This window comes from Magallana gigas, chromosome 9 (assembly GCF_963853765.1).
Source record: "Magallana gigas chromosome 9, xbMagGiga1.1, whole genome shotgun sequence".
Taxonomy (NCBI): domain Eukaryota; kingdom Metazoa; phylum Mollusca; class Bivalvia; order Ostreida; family Ostreidae; genus Magallana; species Magallana gigas.
In genome coordinates, this window is record NC_088861.1 from 9,962,092 (window position 1) to 9,985,159 (window position 23,068).

The window sequence follows — 23,068 nt, forward strand, 5'->3', positions numbered from 1 at the left end:
TGTGACAGGGGTTTAACTGATAGCATATGTTTAAAATTACAGAGCGGAGAAAAAGCTTAAATAACAGTCTGAAACTAGGCTCTATTAACGCACAGTCGTTGACTTCCGGGTTTATCAACCAAGATGTCTTCCACGGGCCGTAAACTGTAAGTACGTATCCCCATGTTAATGAGTAAGTGGTTTTTTTCTAAATTATAAATTTGTCTATCGATCTTTTCTTATTGACCATTATGGCATTGTATTTAACGCTGTTAGATTACTACTTGAAAGTATTTTTTAGAACCGTTTCAAAGGCACAGAATCATACATTTAAAATAAATAATCATATCATATCTTTGTATTTGAAATAAGAAGAAAAAATGCATTCTCATTCGTGGGCTGCATAACTTAGATTTGTTTCATGTTTAATTAATGATCTTTTGTTTTAGATGATGTCGGGACATAATACTAAAAGCATGAAGTACACACACCGTTGCATTTCTTTACTTTTAGTAATATGTAAGTAGCCTAATTTTACTGTTCTATGGTTTAAAAGGGATTTCTAATAGATAAATATACAATATTATTCAATATTTACATTATTTTGCAAAAGTTCCTTATAAAACCCTAGGGAAAAGCGAAAACGTTTATTTCCGAGTGAGATTTTAAATGACGATAGAATGATTGCTGCACGCGTATGTTGTTCGACAGAGAATTATTATAAACATAACAAAATGGTTATGTAAAATAATTTGGTAGAATTTGTCTTTTTCAAACGTAAATATAAGTAATAAACAGCAATTTTGTCTAGTTTACCGGGATATGAACTTGGTTGGTACATGATTAAATCATTTGAGAAGCCCTTCAGGCTTCACAGGATTTGATTACGTGACTAACCAAGTTCATATTCCGGTGAACTTTTTTACATGCTGTTTATTTCTAAATAGCATGTCGATTAAAAGACTTCTTTTTACAAAGGGGAAATATATAACTATTTATCGAATAACTATCTGAATCAATATAAACCAACTCTTTTTTCAATATCGAAACATAGGTAATCACAGATTACAAAGCTCACCCAGACGGGGCATCGCCTTTATCCTATGATATTATACGATATTGTGTCATATAAAATATGATACAATATGATATTGTCATATATATTGAAACAATATGATATTGTTACATATGACATTGTATCAATATATGATATTGTATAATAAACTATAATATGGAAATGTGTTGTGTTATATATAATTGTATATCATCAATACAATATAATAAAAAAATATTATATAATATCATATGTTACAATATCGTATCACATAACAATACTGTAACATATGATATTACATTGTATGATATGATACCATGATATCAATATATAATATTGTATTATATAGTAGTTTTGTTTGATATTGTATCATATAAAATACATCTTATATTGAATCACTTGATACAATACAATAAGATACAACAATGTATCAAATGATATAGTGCAATATCATATGCTTCTCTATCTTGGAATAAAATTATGTATCATATAGTACAGATTCATATCAATCAATATCATATCATATGATACAATTTTATGTGATACAATAATACATTTTATAATACAATTTCATATTATACCATGATGACTTAAATGATACAATATTATATATAATACAATATTGTATCATATGATACAATATTATCTTACAATATTATGTGATACAATACTATGTCATATAATAGAATAACGTATTATATAATATTGTATCATAATATACACTATAATATATAACAAAATCATGATAATATCATTATGTTATTTTTTTTTTTACAATTTAATATTGTTTCATATAACACAACAGTGTATCATATCATACAATACTGTATCCCAAAAAAACATGTTATATAATTTAACTACAAACACATACATGTATATCAAGCAAGTATGAGTAAGGTTTGGGTGAAGTTAGGACCAGTAATAACTAAGATATAATCATCAGAGGGCACCTGCTCTTAAAACTTTAACCAGCTAAAAACTTTAACCTTATTCAGCATCTTAAAAACCTGGCTTTGATTCAGCATTCAAGCCTGTCAAGTGTATCAGTATCATAAGACTCACCATCCATGCAAGTTTGGTGATTTTAGGACCTGTAGTAACTTAGAAATGGTTATCAAATTGCACATGCCCCCCAAAACTTTAACCTGCCTCAAAAACATTAACTAACTTCCTTTAACATCTGAAATTCATGGCCCAGATTCAGCATCAAAGACTTTCAAGTTCATAAGTAGGCCCAGATGAATCATACATGCAGGTTTGGTTTGGTGAAAATACGACAAGTGATATTTTAGATACAGGACTTACACCGACGCCGGGGGTATAGCATAAGCCCCCCCCCCCCCCCCCCCCCCCCCGATTTCGTCTTGGAGAGCTAAAAGAGAAATAACCACATGTTATAACTATACAAAAGTAATTAGACGTCCTTCATTATTTTTCTCTCTGCTTTGACTAAAAATTCAAGTCCTCAAGTCCTATATTTTTTAAAAATAATTTCGGCCTCCTTGTTTTAGCAAAACCGGAAGTGAGAACAAACATTCTTTATATATTGTTACATGTTCATTTGGTTTTAAAAGTCCTTTGTGTAAGAAAAAGGGTAAGTTGCTCAATAGTATACAGTTTCTATCAAAAATTGTATTAATGAAACAAAATATTGACCGGTAGGGACGACGGCTGTGAAGATAATACATATCATGTACATATAAAAATAACGATCTAAAAATAGATTGCTGCTTTAGCACTATAACTTGAGGCGTGTTCAACAGAGAGAGCGCCCGCGAGCGCTCGCCAAAATTTGTGTTGCGGGTATAGGGAATTTTGGCGAGCGCTCGCGAGCACCCGCTCTGTTGAACAGGCCTCTGTTTTAAGATCTTGCGCGAGCAAACTCGTAACATGGAAAATTTATGTAGTATCTGAAATAATGAAAGGGTTTTTTTTTGCAAAAATTCTTTTAGCTTAGCATAGGTGTTCTTTGTAATACATCACGAAACGACAAAAAGTATGTTTGATTCTATATCTGCATGCACATTTTATCTTATATCAGTCCCGCTTATTCTGTGAATTTTGATTGCTATAGTTATAACTTTTACTGAGATTTCTTCTGCACAGAATTGGAAGAGGGAAACTCAGTGAGATATTTGAGATATCTCAACAGAAAAATACATTGTTTATTCATTTAGAAAGGCATTATGCATTGGAATTAAATTGCAAGTACATGTATTAAAAATAAGCTCACATGTAAAGGTGTTTATGTAATTCATGTACATTTTCTCGTGAAAATTGATTATTTAATATAGAATGTATTGAATATTTAAATAGAATAGCCTAATCATTCCACTGCCTAAAGTTTAACAGCTCATACACAAGGGTTGTGTGGATTGTTATTGATTAAAAAGACATTGAAAGATAATACATATGTAAATTTGTATATTATATATGTATATACATATTAAAAAAAATCATAAATTATATTTTTTTCTATTGCAATACATGAGTATACTGATATCCCCTGATGATAATCAAATCATTGTAAACTGATCAACAAGAAAACAGATTGTAATACATTTAATACCATATACAGATGTACGACAAAAATTATTGTCGTTCAAAAATAAGAAATGGCAAACCACTTCAAAATATTTCAACATATATTTGGAATTGGGCTTAACAAGTTCATCACAACTCGTATAAAAATTAACAATATTCTAAGGTGATTTGTAAATGACGTAGCTCCAGCATGTGATACAAAAAAACACTACTGATGACGTCATAATACAAAAAACACTATTAGGTAGTAAGAATAATCCCAATTTTAAAAAATATAACAAACAAGATATATTTACATATGCAATTGCAGCAGAAAACACACAATGATTACATGAATGCAATTATCTAACAATAATGCTGTAACCATTGAACTAATTAATATATGGATGTGTTTCATACATACAAATGTGGATGTCCTTTGATGGGTAGCATGTCATTTTTGGCTATGATTAAGAAAAGCAATAGTGACACTTGGTTGTAAATTACGAGTCTAATGATTATCATTTCATAAAATTTGTAATCATATATTCACATACATTCACACAAGCTAGTTTATTCTGTATTTACAGATAGCGTATTTCTGGTGATGACAGAGAGTTGCCGAATTTCACACTATACTGATGATTGTGGAAATAAAGGATTGCTGTGGAACTGTAGTGGCTTTAACATCTCCAAATTACCAACACTGTTACCTCCTGAGTTAAAGAATCGCACTATAACTCTGGATTTATCTTTCAATCATTTTTCCTTCTTGACAGAATATACGTTTCGACAGGTAGCCACCTATTCCAACGTGACTTCAGTAATTTTAAACCACAACAAAATAACAAGGATCGAAAATCGGACTTTTCAAAAACTGACCTCCTTGTGCAGTTTGGATCTCTCGTTTGCAAACCTTGAAAAAAATCAAATCGACTCCAATGTATTTTCTAAACTTGATGAATTACAGGTTCTTCTAATTCATCAAAACAATTTTCAAAGATTGGGATACCCTGATATACAGCTTTCAAAACTACCTTCATTGAAACACCTAAAAATTGATCTCTTTTTTGGATTTGCATTTACAAAACCATTTGAAAATCTTACAAGTTTATCTCAACTAGAATTCGAAATTCTCAACGATTTTAAGTTAACCAGTACTTCTTTTCAAGGTCTTAATCGCTCTCCAATCAACAGTCTAATTATGTATTTTAAAGACCACGTAGATTGTGACGTTTCAGAAGACATTTTTTGCTCATTTCCATACTTAAATCAAGAAATTCAAATAAATTTCGGTGGTAGGTGCAGTGTTCATGTTGCATTAAGGTCCCTGAAATGTTTGCAAAATCGTGAAATACAACAACTTGATTTAAGTGAAAACAAGGAAACCTTTGAATCTGATGTAATTATCATAGATGATACATCATTTGAGTACCTTGTCAACATCTGTGTAAGAGTGCTTTATTTAGGAAACAACGATATTATCTATCTAAAGGCAGATATATATAGAACAACATTATGGGCTTGCTTAAATACTATCAGCCTCAACTATAATGACATACAACATGTTGATTTGAATGCAATTTTCGCTTTTTTTACTTGTCCATTACTGCAAAGTATGGATTTATGCTGCAATACTCAATCACCCCGTATTGCGGTAAATAACTCTACGTATCTTCTAAAGCAAATGCATCCATTTCTTAAACTTTATCTACCAAAGAATCTTAAGGTTTTTGACTATTCATATAATTTTATTCACGATGCCCATGAATGGCCTTTGCAAGTAGAAATTTTTGGAAAAAGCATGGAAGAGTTGTATCTCATAAAAACAAACGTCCCTCTGATGATAAAAGGTATTTTCAATTTTCCGTCACTGTCTATCCTCGATTTATCGAAAAATGACTTTGCAAACATCCACCCTGATATATTTCAAGGCGTAAAAAACCTTCAGCAATTACATGCGGTTGATGTCAACTTAGATTTTACTAATAATTTAATTTCCGATAGATTGTTTAAAAATCTGAAACACTTGACTAAACTTGATATTTCTAAAAACAGGTTAACTTTTCTACCCTCTTTCCTTTTGGAAGACCAGAAGAATTCTTTAACAGAGATTAATCTTGATCATAATATGTTCTCTGCACTCTCAAATTCCTTGGTGGAACTAGAAAATTTAAACACACTCTATGTGCGGTACAACTCGATATCAAGGATATCTGAGAAAGATCAGAGATATTTTAAATCATTTAAAAATTTCTCAATTTATTTAGAAGGCAATCCGATTTCCTGCACATGCTTAAACGCTCAGTCTTTGAGGTGGATGAAAAACCATCAATATGTCTTTTCAGATCTTTCTGGGTTACTCTGTATAGAGAGTAAAACTGCAATTGTTGAATTGTTTAACGAAAACATGTGGCGAAAATTTGAACTAGATTGTCAGACCACCGAGTGGCTGATATTTTCTGTTGGATTGCTGGTATTAACATTGTTAACACTCATCATAATAGCTGTCATTAACAGATACCGTGTCCATTTGGAGTACGTTGTTCTAAGAATAAAACAAAGATGGAAAGGCGTTTATTTACCAACCCAGGGAGATATGTTTCTGCATGATGTCTACGTTTCTTATTGTGATGAAGACCTTTCATGGATCACTGATAGTTTATATCCAAGACTTCAAATCTTAAATTTAAAAGCGTGGTTTAAAGAAAAAGATTCAATTCCAGGAGGTTGGGTATCGGAAGAAATTGTCAACTGCGTCAACGATAGCAGGAAAGTGATATTTATCGTGAGCGAAAGTTTCCTGGACAAAGGATGGCAGTCATATGCTGTTCAAATGGCCATAACACACGCATTTCGTAACCAACGTCAAAAATCGATTGTGGTTATAATTAAAGATGGACTTCCTCTGGAAAGACTACCAAAGGAATTCAAACACATATGGTGGTGTATTGAGCATCTTAGATGGCCAGAGGATGATACAAATGACGATATGATACTTTCGGAGTTATCTAATGTTTTGAAAACTGAATAAACATTGTACTTGACTTTTGGAGAAATTCTTATTTTGGATACTTGTAGTTATCTTTTCTTCATTTTAAAAATTTCGGCTTAAAATTAGTTCATGAAGCATCTAATGAACATATACAATGATAAAAACAGAGAGTATTTCTGGAAATGTTTTGATAAAACTTTTTTTTCACATTCGACAATGTAATTTTTTATTTTTTTTTGGAATATTTGCAAGATCAGAGCCTCTAGGTTGTTCTATTTCAACCGATCTCAGGTTTAGTTTAGTAATATGTTTACCAATTGCATGTACAAAGACCTAGGGTTGACTTGATGTAAACCTGCAAGCAAGCGAAGGAGACACAGTTTAGTCGCGTATGAACCAATTGCAAGCCAGGCTTCTGAGTTGATTCAATGTAAAAAAGAGTGTTGCTTGACAGTAAGATCTATTGATAAATAGATCAAGTTATTTTATAGGGATTTTTTTTAACGGGATGCCTAAATCACAAAAATTTAAAGAAATCAAATGACGAGTATTTGAAATTAATTTGTAGTATATAGAATCTTTTTCTTCCTTGTATTTCTATGTAATATTCCTTGTTTTGTTATTCGAATTCAACTTCAATATCAAATTCGAAAACAAGATAAGTATTTTTGTTTTCCTTGTATGTTATTATGTATCTTTATGCGGAAACTATGCAAGACAATTACAAAGGTTAACAGAAAAAGCCATTATTATATGCTTTTACACATATTTGACTTGTATATTGTCATACTGTAATCGACAGCAGGCATTACAACGTTGTTCCAACGTTGGTACAACGTCACCCTTTAACGTTGAAATGACGTTAAATATGAAAGTTGAATGGAAGTTTAAATTTCGACGTTGATTCAATGTCTTCTGACGTTTATCCAATTCTGATTTTGGTTAAAAATGGTTAAATTTTCGTCATTCACCTCTTCGTGTAATTATATTTTCTGAACAATAACCAAAGTATAGTTGAAATAATTACACAATATATCAAAAATATTTCATATACAACAAGTCACCAAATGTTAGATAATACTCATGCAGTTTATTTATTTAGTGATTTTTATATCCTATCAATAATTCCTGATTAGTCAATAAGGACCAACAAGTTCACCATAACGCAGGTGATACACATTTAATAAATTGGCTCGAATCACAAGTGTTATTTCTTCTGCACAATAATTTGAAAGATCTTCCTACCGTCTCTTTCATCGAGTTTTGGAGGTATAACCAAGGGACTTCCAATTTTGCTTTGTTACACGTACACGATCCCAAACAACATCTGCAAAAAGAATGCAAAATGTGTGCATTCAATAATTTAATATTAACGCCTTTGATCACTCAAAATGTCGAGCGTTTTTTAAACCTAAACACTGTATTACAAACAAGTCCATATGCATGGAACATATGAACATACATTGTGTGATCAATGCAATAATGCATAAGTTTCCTTTACATATTATTTTTTTTATAAGAATCAATGTAATCAAAAGATGCAAGAAGTGACAACTTACTTTACTATTGCAATGATAAAATCCAAATTATTTTGCCTCAGTGGTCGATGTGGTGCTTCACAAATTCAAATTCAAAATGTGGTCTCCCTCGCCACAGCTGGACGCTATTTCTTTGTTAAAGTCCACGCAAGTAATTTGATACTAATTGGTCAGCTTGCTTCAAGCAGTGCAAATTTAGAAGAGTTGTTACGCTAATGGCAAACACACCTCGCTTAAAGTTTATAAGTATGCATTTAATATTTTGTAAAGAGCTCGATCAATGCCTATTAGTTTATATTTTCTATTGTTATACTTTCATGTTAAATACTGAAATCTGATTGGTTAAGACGCAGTTAATAATATTTACTATTACCCTCAGCGTTAGCAACGCACTTGGCAACGGGTAGCATTAAAAAATGTTACATGCGCGAAAATTATGCGCGTACGGTTCGCTGTAGAATTCACGTTATTCCTATATAAAAGCAGTAAAATTTTCTTAAAAATTTTAAAAAAGACATTCAGTATAACAAAATAAATAGTGCCTGTTTGGGAGGATAACAGTTGAAATTGACACCCCTCGAAAACCATTGTCAACCGACGCGAAGCGGAGGTTGACAATGGTTTTCGAGGGGTGTCAATTTCTACTGTTACCCTCCCAAACAGGCACTATTTATATATTGTTATACCCCTGTAAAACAATTGCTATATAACTCTATACGAAAAAAAGTCCAGCATTTTGACTGTTGGACTGGAACTGTTGGATTAGAATTGTTAAAATCGACTGCTGAACGATGACGTCACATTCGCGAAAACGAGTTATCGATTAGAAGGGATACAACAAAACAGTTGTTGACTTTGTCTCCGGCAACAGTTCATCTGTCAGACCGGCTCACAAACTGTTGCCCAAGGCCTTCAATAGTTTGCGAGCCGGTCCAACAGATCAACTGTTGACCTCCACCCCAGTCAAAAACTGTAATGTTTATTATAATGGCATTGATTTTAAAAATTTTAAGTACAGAGGTCGATTATTGCGTTGTACTGTCCTAATCAAGGGAAATTATTATAATTAATACAAAAACAATACAATCAAATAATATTTTTGTATTATGTTTCGATTGGTATTTCTTAAGTACGAGATGTCATACTGACGTTGAAAAATAGTTAGCTTTTCAGCGTATTTTTTTTTCAACGTCTTGTAACGGGTTTTTTTTTTGCTGTTTAACGTCATCAACCATATATTTTCAAAATTGGTACAACGTTGCTTGCCTGCTGGGTTAATTAATTAATTTAATTAATTGTCCTTGATATTAAATAAACAGTTTATACAAATTTATATCATTATTAAATTACATAAAGACAGTCAATGATATAAAAATATTAATTAACTTCTAAATTACTTTTTACATAGGCACGTTGTAACATTTTAAGTATTATCTGTGTATAAAATCACTTTCTGTGTAATAGGATTAGCAGCGTTCACGACTGCAGATAGACCCCAAGCCGTGTAGACATTCACACATGTTGAATTAACCCTGGCCTCATCTGGGATTTACCACCCGGTAAAAATGTTCGTTCTCTAGGTTCACACGCAACCTGTATTTTTTAATTCTATTTTTATACTTATCAACGAAATGTGGAAGTTTCCATTACGTAGTTTCATAATAATAATATACTAAATGTTATATGATATTTTTCTATTTGGATATATAGCTTCAATATTATTTTATGATAAGAGAAAAGCTAAATATACAGTCTTACTTTAAAAATATCATGATTTTGCTCCCTGACCTTGTAGGCATTTAAATAAATAAGGAATACATGTACTTTTTCATGGGAAATAACCTTAAATTGAGGAACGTATCGTGTTTCTTTAAAATGCAAGTAAAACATAAAGTTTCTGAGTTGATGACTTTGCATAAACTCAAATTCTGATCGGTGAAAAATAATTAGAGCGTTAACTAAAGAAAAACACGTATACATTTCTTTGACAGTTTAAAGTTTGAATCTTGACTCTACTTGAATGTGCACCTTTCACCTCCAGGATTTTCAACAAAAGATGTATTGTTTTTGAAAAGTGCCTTCAATGTTTTGTAAGTACAGCATACTCCGGATATATTGAAACTCAAGGGACCATGCAAATTATTTCAATATTTCCGTAATTTAATATAAACGAAATTGACTGACGTGAAGCCGCCATTTTTGAAAGTTCAATGCCGATATAAACATAGAAAAGCAAACCCGAACAAATTATTTGGTCAGTGTTTATCTATTACAGTGAACAGATTACATGGAATAATAGTCCTTGAAAGTTTGATTTAAATATCAGTAAGTTTTGTTAGTTTCATTTTGTTACAATATTTAACCTCATCATAAATTAATATCTAATCACATTCTTTTACGTTATGGAGAAAAATCAGTGGACTCAAACGTTTCAATTTCTACGGAATGCTGTTTGTATATCATCGTACGTGTTCTTGGGTTAATCTCAAAATCCTTAGTTTTTTCGAATTTAGTCTTTGTCATTTTACCAATAGCCGTAACTAGTTCGTATTTAGTGTCCAAAGATAAGGTTTTTCTTTTCTGTGGGGTTTTAATTTAACGTCTAGCCTCAATACATCCGTATACGTAAAAACAAAGAATTTGACAGTGAATAAATTTTATTTTTAAAAGAAGTATAAAAACACACAAGATGAGAACTTATCAAATCACCTTTGTATATCAACCGGTCAGTCTGGCAAAATTACTGTCACCGATCGTGACGAAGATGCCATGGAGTACTTCAGTATATCCGTTATAAACACAACTCATTAACACCTCGGCGGAGCGATCAGTGGCTTCAATATAAGCGATATTTCAAATTAACCGATTTCAATATATCCGTTAAATTAATGCAAAGAAAATGAGAGGATAAAACTGGGCATTTATTTCTATTTCAAAATAAGCGGATTTTCAAAACAATCGATTTTAAAATAAGTGGAGTAAGCTGTAATTTGTAAGTAGATAATTATATTTGCGCATGTTTTCTCCTTTTTTATTTCTTTTTTTTTTAAATCTCATTGTGAAGTTAACCCGGTTTGATCTATGAAAATATAACGTTAGGAATCATATAGTAATACAACCAATCATCAATTTCACATATTGTCACGTATCATGCTATTTTAAAAGTTCTGTTATTAACACTTTAATTTTTGTATCGCTTTTTTATGCCATTAACCTTGTAGTTTTTATTATTCAACACAATGAAGGAACAAAGTAAGTAAATATAATCAATAAATGTTTAATCTCTGCAGTAAATAGTCATTATACAGCGTTTGTTAAAAATTCGCCTCTTGCTTGGTAAAAAAGCTAAGTTTCACATTCATGTAAAGGATGTCATTGCCACTCACAATTACTTAAGAATTACAAGGTCTTTCCAATTATCTTTTATTTCTATATAAAAAATTTAAAAGGAAATACAGAAGGCCGGGTAATAAAGGCGGCAATTTAAATCATTTTGGGCTAATGTCATCCAAAATAATTATGTATGATTTAAACCCGATGTTTATCTAGGCTACATTTTTGCCCAATGTCTTTTCCTCGGTGAAACATTTCACTCCAGGTAGTTCATCTCAATTTTAAAAGGTTTATGTAAGGGGTATAGAATACATAAAAGGAACAAACATTTAAAAATATACTTACATTTAACTTTCAATTCTAAAAGTGAGGGTCGTGGGTGGGGTTGAGAGGCTTTTGTATATTTTCAGTAAAGTTTGCATACATGTATTAATTTTGGTTTTCATACGTCGGTCTAGAATGCTTGGGAGGGAGAGCACTTTTTTTGGAAAGTGAGATAAACGAACATGAAATGAAACTCGTAATTTGCTACATTATCTGGGAGTACCAACCCCGATACAACATTCCAATTTTATTTTCGTTATTATGGCATAACATGACAAAGTAGTCATTTGAGATTGAGATTTAAAACGTGTACGGATATGCGTTCGTGTGCCATAGATACACGTCCACGTTTTTGTAATTTATCAGTTGAGATTTTATTAGTTGTAGGTTATAAAAGTATACGTAAATTTCGACGCAATTTTGTGGCATGAATTTACTCAATTAATTCCAAATAAATTGTGAATTTTGTATCAATTTGCATGCAAATGAATTTTGAAAATCTATATAATGTATCACGAGAATATATTCACTTGTACATTATTTTTTGTTGTAAAAGCTACAAGTTTGTACTTTTGTAGACGACACTCTACAAGTTTAGAGAACGTGTAGAAACTTTGTCATCACAAAACCTGATGACGTAATACGCATAGAATTTAAATGATTCCCCTAGTACACGTACCCGCGCAAGTTTGAAATATCAACCTTTCTATTAATTTTTCTTTACACATATTGTCCGTCGTCATATCGTTTGTCTTTTCTTTGGTTTATCCATCCAAACAATTTCTTTTCCTTTTTCTTAACTACGCGATGAATTCTTACTTAACTTTATTAAAAAAGCATCCTTTGATGGAGGGTTGATAAGACCGTTAACTAGGAACGTTTTTTCGCAAAGGGAAATTATTTTTGAAAGAGCGAAATTAGGTTCGTAATTTTTTTTTAAAATCTACAAATTCAGAACATACAATAGGAATACGAAATCATAAAACAATGCACTACCTCTCCTTTTAAATATTTTTTAAATCATTTCCGATACAATTTAGAAAACCCTGCTCCTCATAGTTTGGTGAGAGATATGAATAACCATCTTGTTATATTTTCTACGACATTGCTCGATTGAATCGTTGTTGAACACAGCTACAAACTGTGCTGAATTTTAGAGTATGATTTGGGTTTAAATGAAAAAGAGGTTTATTAAATGAAATTTACATCATGATCAACATGAAATATTTTAATATGATTTATAAGTTAACTTTAAAAAAAATGAACTCACTTTTATGCCCACTCCAAACAAATTCCCTCTTTTGGGGCAAATTGTGAAGTTTGTGTGGCACGTCGAAGAACAATCTTGATGTAGCGCATTAGGAATTTTACAAAGAGATGTTTTTCACAAATGTATTTTTTTCGACTGCTTGTTCAACCAACAACTGCACACCTATTGCTTCCTCCACCCTTATATACAGCTTTCATGGATATGGGTTCAGCAGTCATGGTTGTAATGACGTATAGATCACATGATCAAATATGGATGCGAGAAGAATTATGCCTTCAATTTAGAACAAAAGTCGTCTATACCATAGTTTCAATGTAAATTAGTTTTTTTATATAAGAATTCAAACATGCAAATATATCATAATTATCTAATTAAACACCGCAAATGACTGTTAATGAATCGTATTTGTATTTCTATTTTTGTCAGGTGTAAGATTTGAACTTTTCTCCTAAAACTCGTCAGGGACCCTGACGAGTGTGAGGAGAAAGGGGTGAATTTAATCAAACTCTAAATTTTGTAGCTTTGTGGGTGATAAAACAACAAAACTATGAGAAACAGACAGCGCTGCGCTTTCATGTTTTTAGTGTGTAAGTATGTCGATTTTATACAGTTTCATCAGTATTCGTGTACATTTTTTTCCTTAACACATGTCAAATTCATAGTTCGAAAAATACTACAGTGATTTGTGGAAATGTCAAAAAATCATGATTCAATGCTATAATACATTAAATACATTACATGTGAATTAAAATATATTAGTTTACATGAGGGGCTCTTCAAGATTCTTTTTGTATAAAGTCTTAAAATACGTATATATTCTTTCCAAATTATCACCGTTAATACTTTGAACGTAAATCACGGTTGACTTTTTGATATGATATCTATCAATGCACTTTTCTGTCCTTATTATCCTACATAATAAAATACAAAATAATAGTTGTTATCAAAATACTTGTTTTTACAGGTAGTGTATTCTTAGAGATGACAGAAAACTGTCAAATATCAAAATATATTGATGATTGTGGAAACAAAGGATTACTGTGGAACTGCAGCGGCTTAAACATCTCCAGATTACCAACGTCGATACCCCCGGACTTACATCATCACATTGTCACACTGGATTTGTCTTTCAATCAGTTTTCTTCTCTGACAGGGGATACATTTAGACAAATAGCTGCCTACACTCACGTTACGTCAATCATACTTCACCACAACAAGCTTACCGATATTCAAAGTCTGACATTTCAAAATATGTCAAGCTTATGCAGTTTGGATCTCTCTTTTGCACATCTTGATAAAACTGAAATTGATGCTAATGCATTTTCTTTTCTTCAAAAACTTCAGATTCTTCGAATTCATCAGAACAATTTTCAAAGTTTGGGATACCCTGATTTGCAGATATCCAAACTTCATGCACTGAAACATCTAAAAATTGACACATTTTCTGGATTTGCATTTACAAAACCATTCCAAAATCTTACAAGTTTATCTCAACTGGAGTTTAATAATGTCAACGATTTTGAATTAACTAACACTTCCTTTCAAGGTCTTATACTTTCTCCAATATATAGTATAAACATGGATTTTAGTGATCACGTAGATTGTGACATTCCAGAAGACCTCTTTTGCTCATTTCCATATTTACATAAAGACATTCAGATAAATTTCGGCGGTAAATGTAGCGTGTTGGTTGTTCTTAGGTCCCTGAAATGTTTGCAGCATCGTAAAATACAAAAGCTCGATTTGTCTGGAAACAAGGAAAGCATTGAAGCTGATATAATCATTCTAGATGATAGATCATTTGAGTACCTTCTTAACATGTGTGTGAGTGTGCTGCTATTGGGAAATAACGACATTATCTCTATAAAAACAGACATATATAAATCAACACTATGGACTTGCTTAGATACTCTTAATCTCAGCCATAACGATATACAGAACGTTGAATCAAAAACAATTTTGGCATTTTTAACCTGTCCCTTATTGCGAAATTTAAGTTGGTGCTGCAATGTCCAGTCACCTCATTCTAAATCATATAACTCTACCAATCGCATAGACGATCATCCATTTATAAATATTTATCTACCAAATAATCTTCAGATATTTGACTATTCCAATAATTACATCCATAACATTGATTATAAGCCCTTTCGTGTAAGATTTACAGGGAAGCGATTGCAAAAGTTATATCTTGCAAAAACTAACTTTCCTCTTATGTTTGAAAATGTATTTAATTTTTCGTCCTTGATTATTCTTGATTTATCTCAAAATGAATTCAGAAATATACATCCTGATATATTTCAAGGAGTAAAAAATATTCAGGAATTATATGCTATTGATGTCCACCCAGAGTTTACGGACAGTCTTATTTCTGAAAGTTTGTTTAGAAATTTACACTTCTTGTCAAAACTTGATATTTCTCAAAACCGCCTATCTGTTTTACCACCGTTGCTTTTAAGAGACCAAAAGAAATCTTTAAAAGAAATTCATCTGGATCATAATATGTTTTCTTCCGTTTCGAATTCCTTATTGCAGTTGGAAAATTTAGAAACTCTTTATGTTCGAAACAACTTGGTGTCAAAAATTTCTGAGAATGATCAAAGATTTTTTGAATCACAGAAAAATATATCGATCTTTTTAGAAGGAAATCCGATCTCTTGCATTTGTTCCAACATAAAGTCTTTAAAATGGATGAAAGATCATCGAAATTCATTTTCAGATCTTTCAAAAACGCTCTGTGTAGAGAGTAAAAGGGCTGTTAGTGAATTATTTAACGACCATAAGTGGAGGTCAATTGAATTACAATGTCAGTCAGTCGCTTGGCTTATATTTTCTGTAGGACTGCTCGTTTTAACAGTGTTAACACTCACAATAACAGCCGTAATCAGAAGATACCGCGTTCATTTGGAGTATGTAATTCTAAGAATAAAACAAAGATGTAAAGGCGTTCAAATATACCGTCAAGAAGATGTCTTTTCGTATGATGTGTATGTCTCATACAGTGATGTTGATTACCCGTGGCTTATTCAGAATTTATATCCAAAATTTGAAAAAATGAACCTAAAGACATGGCTAAAAGATAAAGATTCCACACCAGGAAGCTGGGAATCAGAGGAAATAGTCAACTGTATTAATATGAGCAGGAAAGTGATGTTTATCGTGAGCGAGAGTTTTCTAGACATTGGATGGTCCTCCTTTGCTGTTCAAATGGCCATAACCCATGCATTTCATAACCATCGTCAAGGATCTATAGTGGTTATCATTAAAGATGAACTTCCTCTCGATAAACTTCCAAACGAAATCAAAAACATTTGGTGGTGTATCGAGCATTTCAGATGGCCGGAGGATGAAACAAATAACGAAATAATACTGTCAAAATTGTGTAATGTTCTTAAAATATCTAATATTATAGAATAGAAATTTTTACCAAAATAATGTTGTCTGAATATATTTCATCTATTTATATTTTTTTTAATTTTGTACTTTTGCTTCTACACACGAGCATCGTTTCTCATTTTGATTCAAAACTTTTATCAAACCAAGATTTATGGATTAGCTACGAACTTTGCTTTTAAGCGTAAAATTCATGGCTTATGAGGTCGTTTACTCAGTTATGCAGTCTAAATTAAATATATATATATATATATATATATATATATATATATATATATATATATATATATATATATATATATATATATATATATATATATATATATATATATATATATATGTGTGTAACGTAATTTAAAAAATCATGCGGTATACAGGGTTATTTTTGCCCTTTTACACTTGCAAAGGATTCGCTCAGTCCTGATTTCGGCCAGATACCTTAATTTTTTATCTTAGACGAGTATGTATTTTAATATACTACGACTGGAAAGCTTGTATGGTTGACGTTTATTTCAAATCCAAAAATAAGTTTGTGTGCAATTGTAAAGTCATGCTACGATGTTCGGCAAAGGGGGAAAGATACGTGTAACTGATGAAGATCGCAAAAGATACAATTGCAAGCTGACGAATGGTCGCCACAAGGACACAAAAGCCAATGCGGATGCAACGGATAATTGACAATGAAACTTGTGTAAAGAAAGACCGACTTTAACTTGACGATTTGCAAACCACTGATATTTAGTAATATATGATCACATAAAAAACCAAGTCATGTATGCAAAACAAGATTCTCCAATGTTAAATAAAATAGTCTCAAAGTTGCCTCAAAGTTAATTAGTTTTCAGTGAATGTGGTCAAGAAGAAAGTTTTAAAGTCAATTGCATACGATCAATTGCATTCAGTTCTCAGGATCACGAAGCATAAGTCCAAATTTTGATTATTCAGAAAAATGTAGCATATCATTAAATCATGTTTAAAATTTAAAAACTATAAACGTATTATAAAAAATACATTTTAAAAACATTTATTGTCGTTGTTTTCAATCACAAAGTATAGAGACAGTGTACACATTTTGACATCAGTCTTAGACTTCTTCATAATAATAGAGCCAAGTTAATCCAGTAAAAGCTTGATCGCTGTGGTAATTAATGTTGAATGATTTAGGCTTCGAAAACAATGACATAATTTATCATTGAGGTCGCAAGATTCCATCGGGATGTATTGGATAACGTGTGCAATGAAGTCGATATCAAGACGTACAGAGAAACTATCTCAAAGACCAAAATGGGTGACAGCGTTTCTGGATAATTACGTTCTTCTCAACTACTACAAAAAGATACTGCTTAATTGCGATATCATTTGTTTCCTGGTTTGTTTTATTAAGTACGGTTTAAACATATTACAAACCGAGGTTTCAAAAAGAAAAAGGAAATATTTAATATTAAAGTTGTATTCCTATAATGCAATGAAATGAAATGAATTTTTAGAAGGAAATTCTATATTTTGTGAACTGTACAAGAATCACTAGATCTGTAAAAAGAAAAAACCCAGAAAATTACAATAATAATAGTGTTGAATTTAATGCATAATTAATAAAAAAAAAATGATTTCATAATGAATTCCTGAATTACTATTTAGCCAATAACTTCCTATTGGGGAACTACCCAAGGAGGAAAGTTAGTGAAGAAATATGCATCATGGGTTAGTCAAAGCCGTTTGATACTGGATCTCTATGACGTTGCCTAATCATTTCCGAGTTTTTCATTTTTTAACTTCACAAAGGCATACCGTCTAGATTATAGTAAACCTGTAAGTATGATGGATATTTTAACAATCCTTTAAATGATTTTATTAGGAGGGTTTAAAACGAATTGGCTGCTCATCTTGTAATTTTTTCATTATTATTTTTTGCAATCACACGATCAAAGGGGTATAATTATATGCTGTTGTCGTAAACTTGCCTTTTGTTAAATACAAAATTGAAAAATAAAATGTATTTGAAGCATACCTTCAATGTATACAAAATGTTAAAAAGATCTTTCTCGTAAAACAATGACGATCTTCGACCAGACTAATGCTTGAAAAAAGACAATCTAATGAATAAACTAAATTAAATTAATGGTATACCTCTGCTTTTCGTTATCGTAGAGTATTGGATTTATTATGTGTACATATCTAGTCTTAATTGGGCAGAAAGATAATCATGTAGTCTGGACGGCGATGTCTATTTTCTATTCAGTTAAAATGAATACACATTTTGTTGGGGTTTTTTTTTTTGCAAATTTAAACAAAAGAATTAAGTTACACAGTAACTGACCTTAAATTAAATAAAATTAGATCTGAAAAATGTATGGCTAACATTTTAGTTTTACAATTATTATGGCGATTACATTTTTGGTCAGTAATCAAAAGTGTGCTCTCGATAACTAATAAAATAAAATCAAAACCATTTGGATTCTATAGTTTATACTGTCATTATATACAAAAATTTCCATATTCTATTAATTTTTACTTTGTTTTTTTATTATCCAGATTTGGAGTTAGATAATGTAATGAGCACTATGAAGCATAGGAAACAATTTGTCTGTCAACTTTTGGTTTGTAAGTAAATGAACAATATCTATCATACAATATATATTTTTTTATCAAAAAGTATCATATTAAGCTAGATATATTCTATCGAATAATATTCTTAATTTGAAGAAAAATCTTGATCAAATCTATTTTGTATTTTGTGTAAATCAACTGCGCAAGATACTAGTCAAATGATTAAATAATACCATATTTCAGACACTTATTTCTTAAATCCATTTAACAATATCTTTAACCACGTAAATATGCATGTGTGTGTTCAATTTTGTCTTGTAAATAGATATATCATGAACTGAATGCTGTTAGCGTCATGCGCCAACAGTGAAAGTTAAAAGTTAAATACTCGCATATAAATTAAAATCTAAATTACTGTGCCATGGTAGCTGGATGCTTAAAAAAGTTATTACTTGACTTTTTCCTGCAAAAATACCTCTGTGTGAGCGTCGAACATAGGTCTTTAGATTTATCTAATGACGTCATTATATAGATGAGAATCTTGACTGGTCATAGTATTAGAATAAAACAACTCAGTTAACATTTGATTTACCATAAGCGTGCATTTATATATTTGTCAGTCGATTAAAAAATGCCATCAAAGTGCATACACACTCACCCTTTACAAACAATCTAACGTCGAAGAGTTCATATATGGGTCAATATAAAAAAGGCAGCTAAATAGTTTAGGTGAAAATGATGAAAAATAGTAGATATTTCTGCACTTTTATTGAACTAACAGTAATAATACAACACTATATTTTTCAAAAGACACATTTTCCAAACAGTAGTTAGTGTAATTTGGTCAGAATGCTCTTTTAAAAATGAACAATTGTTGTTTTATTGTCATTGGTGTTACCTGTAAACAATCCACTGTACATAAAATATAAGCAATTTTTTAGATTAAATTTGAGGTACAAATAAATGTTAACTTACGTGACTTGACAAAGAATAAAAATTAATATCATTTAGTTATAATAGTAAGTTTCTTATTACAATTTTGACATGAATATGAGACAATCTTGTAAGACATGCCTGTTTCAATATGTTTTAACATAAAAATGGCAATTATAGCCAAAATTTCATAACATACAGTCCATCCGGAATTTCAATACAATAATTATTATGATTTAAAAACCACTAAATACCTAAAGTTTTAGATGAAGGAACAGTTTTCGGCTGGTTACTCCAATGACTCGATAGTAACATTAATGACAGTTTCAGTAACGCCAATGACTTATAAACTAAAATTTTAAGTCTAAATCATCTCAAATGTTTTTTTAAAAAACCTTAATCTTTCATATATTAACCTTGCTTAATTATAAAGATGAAAAATGATTTAGTAAGTTTAAGTTTTTAAATGATTTTCAAAAGCGAAAAATGACAAAGTAACACTAATGACATTTAGTTATCCCAATGACAAAATGCAGCCATACATAGATTGTAATTAACACTCTTTTTTCTATTATAAAACCTTGACAAAACCTTGACAAATGCTTGAAAAAAAATCATTCAATTTAGTATCTCTACCTACTAACCCAAATCTTAACTCGGCATACATTTCCACAATTTTTTACTTTCAACGTACTTAGATCCGACCCTAATTGGCTTTTTAATCATAGGTCATTATATTATTGTTATTTATTATTAGTGGTTATTTAAACTGACATACGTAATAGGTATGTACTTTCCTTTTCACAACTTATACCAGCTTTATAAAATGATCAATATATTTATAAAAGCAAAAGTTTTTGTATAAAATTGATGCTAATGTAATTATTACATACATGTATTACATGCATTTGTCATTGGCGTTACCAAGTACTTTTAAATTTCTTTTAAAAGATAAATAGCAAAGATGGATAAACTTTGATTATCTTAATTGACATGTATGTTATTCCTGTCTATTAACCAGCTTGATAAAATAAACATTTAATTTTTTTACAAAACAAACATTTTATAATATTTTTGTCATTGGTATTACATGAGCATGTCATTGGCGTTACTATTGTACCTAAATTTCTCTTTTTGAGATAAATTGCCAAAAAATGATAAACTTTGATTATGTCAATTGATATGGATGTTATCCTCTTTAATTTACCAACTTAATAGAGTAAACATTTCATTATTTTACAAAACAAACATTCATTTTTAATAATTTTGTCATAGGTATTACTTACATTTGTCATTGGTGTTACTCTTGTATATAAAATTGTTTTTAATTAGAAAAATTGTTGTTAAAATGAACTGAAATACCCTTATATTAAAGTTTAAATTGATAAATGTTGTAAATTAGAAATGAATTTCAAAATATAAAGAAATGTGTAGTTAAATGTATATCTTCTGTCAGTGGTGTAACTTAACTCATCACTGGTGTTACTTTGTAGCAGTTACACCAATGACAGTAACACCAATGACAATCAAAGTACTGAAGAACTGACGGGAGTTGATTTTGTCGATGTTTATTTATTTTAAAATCAATGATATGTTATTTTGCATGACAAGTACATGTAGTTTCTAATTTGAATTACGCACATTTTTTGGACTTTTTCGACACCCCCATATGAATCATGTTAAATAATATTTAAAGATAAAATAATTCAATAAAACTATGTATCAGTAATAACAAATATTTCTCGAAAATTGTATGGATCCAAGCAATATTGAACTCTAGTCTCGAAAACCAAACGCTCGGCTGACACCGTAAATCTCCGACAAGGATTTACGGAGACAGCCGAGCGTCGAGTTGAACGAGACTATATTGAACTCTGGCGTAGGAATACATACGACTACAAAAAATATTTAAATTGTTCCATTTAAAATCTGACTATTTTCAAGGTATTTATAAATAAGTTTCCTTGAAAAACAATACTTTAGCATACATGACATCGAATTTATCAATTATTTTCAAGAACTAAGTCTTGTCAGCAGCAATGATTTGTGCTGAGGTCCAAACACTGCTTCACTTTCAGTTTGTCTGAGTAACTGCATAGGAGAGTTGATTAAAATCAACTCCCAAAAAGTACACAAATGGGCTGCTATACTTAAATACCCTATGAGATTGGAAAAGGTCAACCTCAGAGTTTGTTTAGTAAACATATTGAACATATTTAGTATGATAATTACAGTTCTATCTACAAATGTTTTGACATAATTGCTACAACACCAATGACAAAGCATTATTGTATTTCTTACCTTTTTGTCATCAGAAGCTCGTTTACATAACACAAACCACAAAACGTATTTAAATGGCGTCTGCAGTCTTTTACAGGAAGTGATGTCTTATAACTTAGGACTAGTTATGATGTAATTTATCAAGAATGACAACTCTTTCCCAACAAATTAAAATCGGTTACACCAATGACAAAGAATTTTGTACAGACATATTTAATATTGTATTGACTTTAATAGAAGATAGGGTGCACATTTTTTACATTCCTCCTACTATTTTATAATCATATATTTTTGGGGGTTGAATTTTAGATAATGTTTAAAGTATTTATCGATTAAACAGAAAGTGTATTTCTATTGACAGAGTAAAACTTGCAGATTTAGGTGATTAAATTGTTATATCTATTAAGAGACATTTGTTTTTTTTTACTTTTCTCTTTAACAATAGAAAATATAAAGTCCATTATTTGTTATATGATAGTTAAATGATGGTTAGATATTAAAAATAAAATTAAACATAGAAGTGACATAAATAGCTGCCTTTTTTTATATTGACCCATATACATATGCCAATATCACATCTTAGACAACGGGAACAGAGTAAAATCCGGTATTCAACAAAAATTAATATCATCATGATTATCTTATTAAATTATGCAGTTTAGTGGAATCAAACTGTTATAATTACAAAACTGAGAATTCTATTGTTACATAATTTTTTCCCAATATCTTTTAACAGGGAGAGTTTCTGTCATTCTCTCACAAAACTGTACAATTTCACCATACGTTGATGAATGCGGAAACGCAGGACTACTTTGGAACTGTAGTGGATCAGGTTTTAACAGATTGCCAACAGCGTTTCCTCCGGAGCTAAAGAATCAGAATGTTGCTTTGGATCTCTC

The 23,068-nt window shown here is 30.8% G+C and overlaps 3 protein-coding genes and 1 long non-coding RNA gene across 6 annotated transcripts in view; all 4 read left to right on the plus strand.

The window, feature by feature from the left end:
- The window catches only part of LOC117692238 (putative leucine-rich repeat-containing protein DDB_G0290503), a 1,014,555-nt gene that overhangs the window by 785,939 nt on the left and 205,548 nt on the right, over positions 1–23,068 (plus strand). The gene's annotated exons all lie outside the window — the stretch shown is intronic.
- On the plus strand, positions 11–6,831 carry LOC136271820 (toll-like receptor 4). Its single transcript, XM_066072352.1, has 3 exons — positions 11–150; positions 429–498; positions 4,147–6,831. The coding sequence occupies exons 2-3, from the start codon at positions 429–431 to the stop codon at positions 6,588–6,590; spliced, it is 2,514 nt and encodes an 837-aa protein (XP_065928424.1). The 5' UTR covers positions 11–150; the 3' UTR covers positions 6,591–6,831.
- Positions 10,067–16,506, plus strand: LOC117692251 (toll-like receptor 4). The gene is made up of 4 exons (XM_066072353.1): positions 10,067–10,179; positions 10,365–10,414; positions 13,537–13,603; positions 13,981–16,506. The coding sequence occupies exons 3-4, from the start codon at positions 13,564–13,566 to the stop codon at positions 16,431–16,433; spliced, it is 2,493 nt and encodes an 830-aa protein (XP_065928425.1). The 5' UTR covers positions 10,067–10,179; positions 10,365–10,414; positions 13,537–13,563; the 3' UTR covers positions 16,434–16,506.
- Positions 18,086–23,062, plus strand: LOC136271825 (uncharacterized). The gene is made up of 3 exons (XR_010709810.1): positions 18,086–18,218; positions 18,942–19,010; positions 22,906–23,062. It is a non-coding gene; the product is annotated as an uncharacterized lncRNA (long non-coding RNA).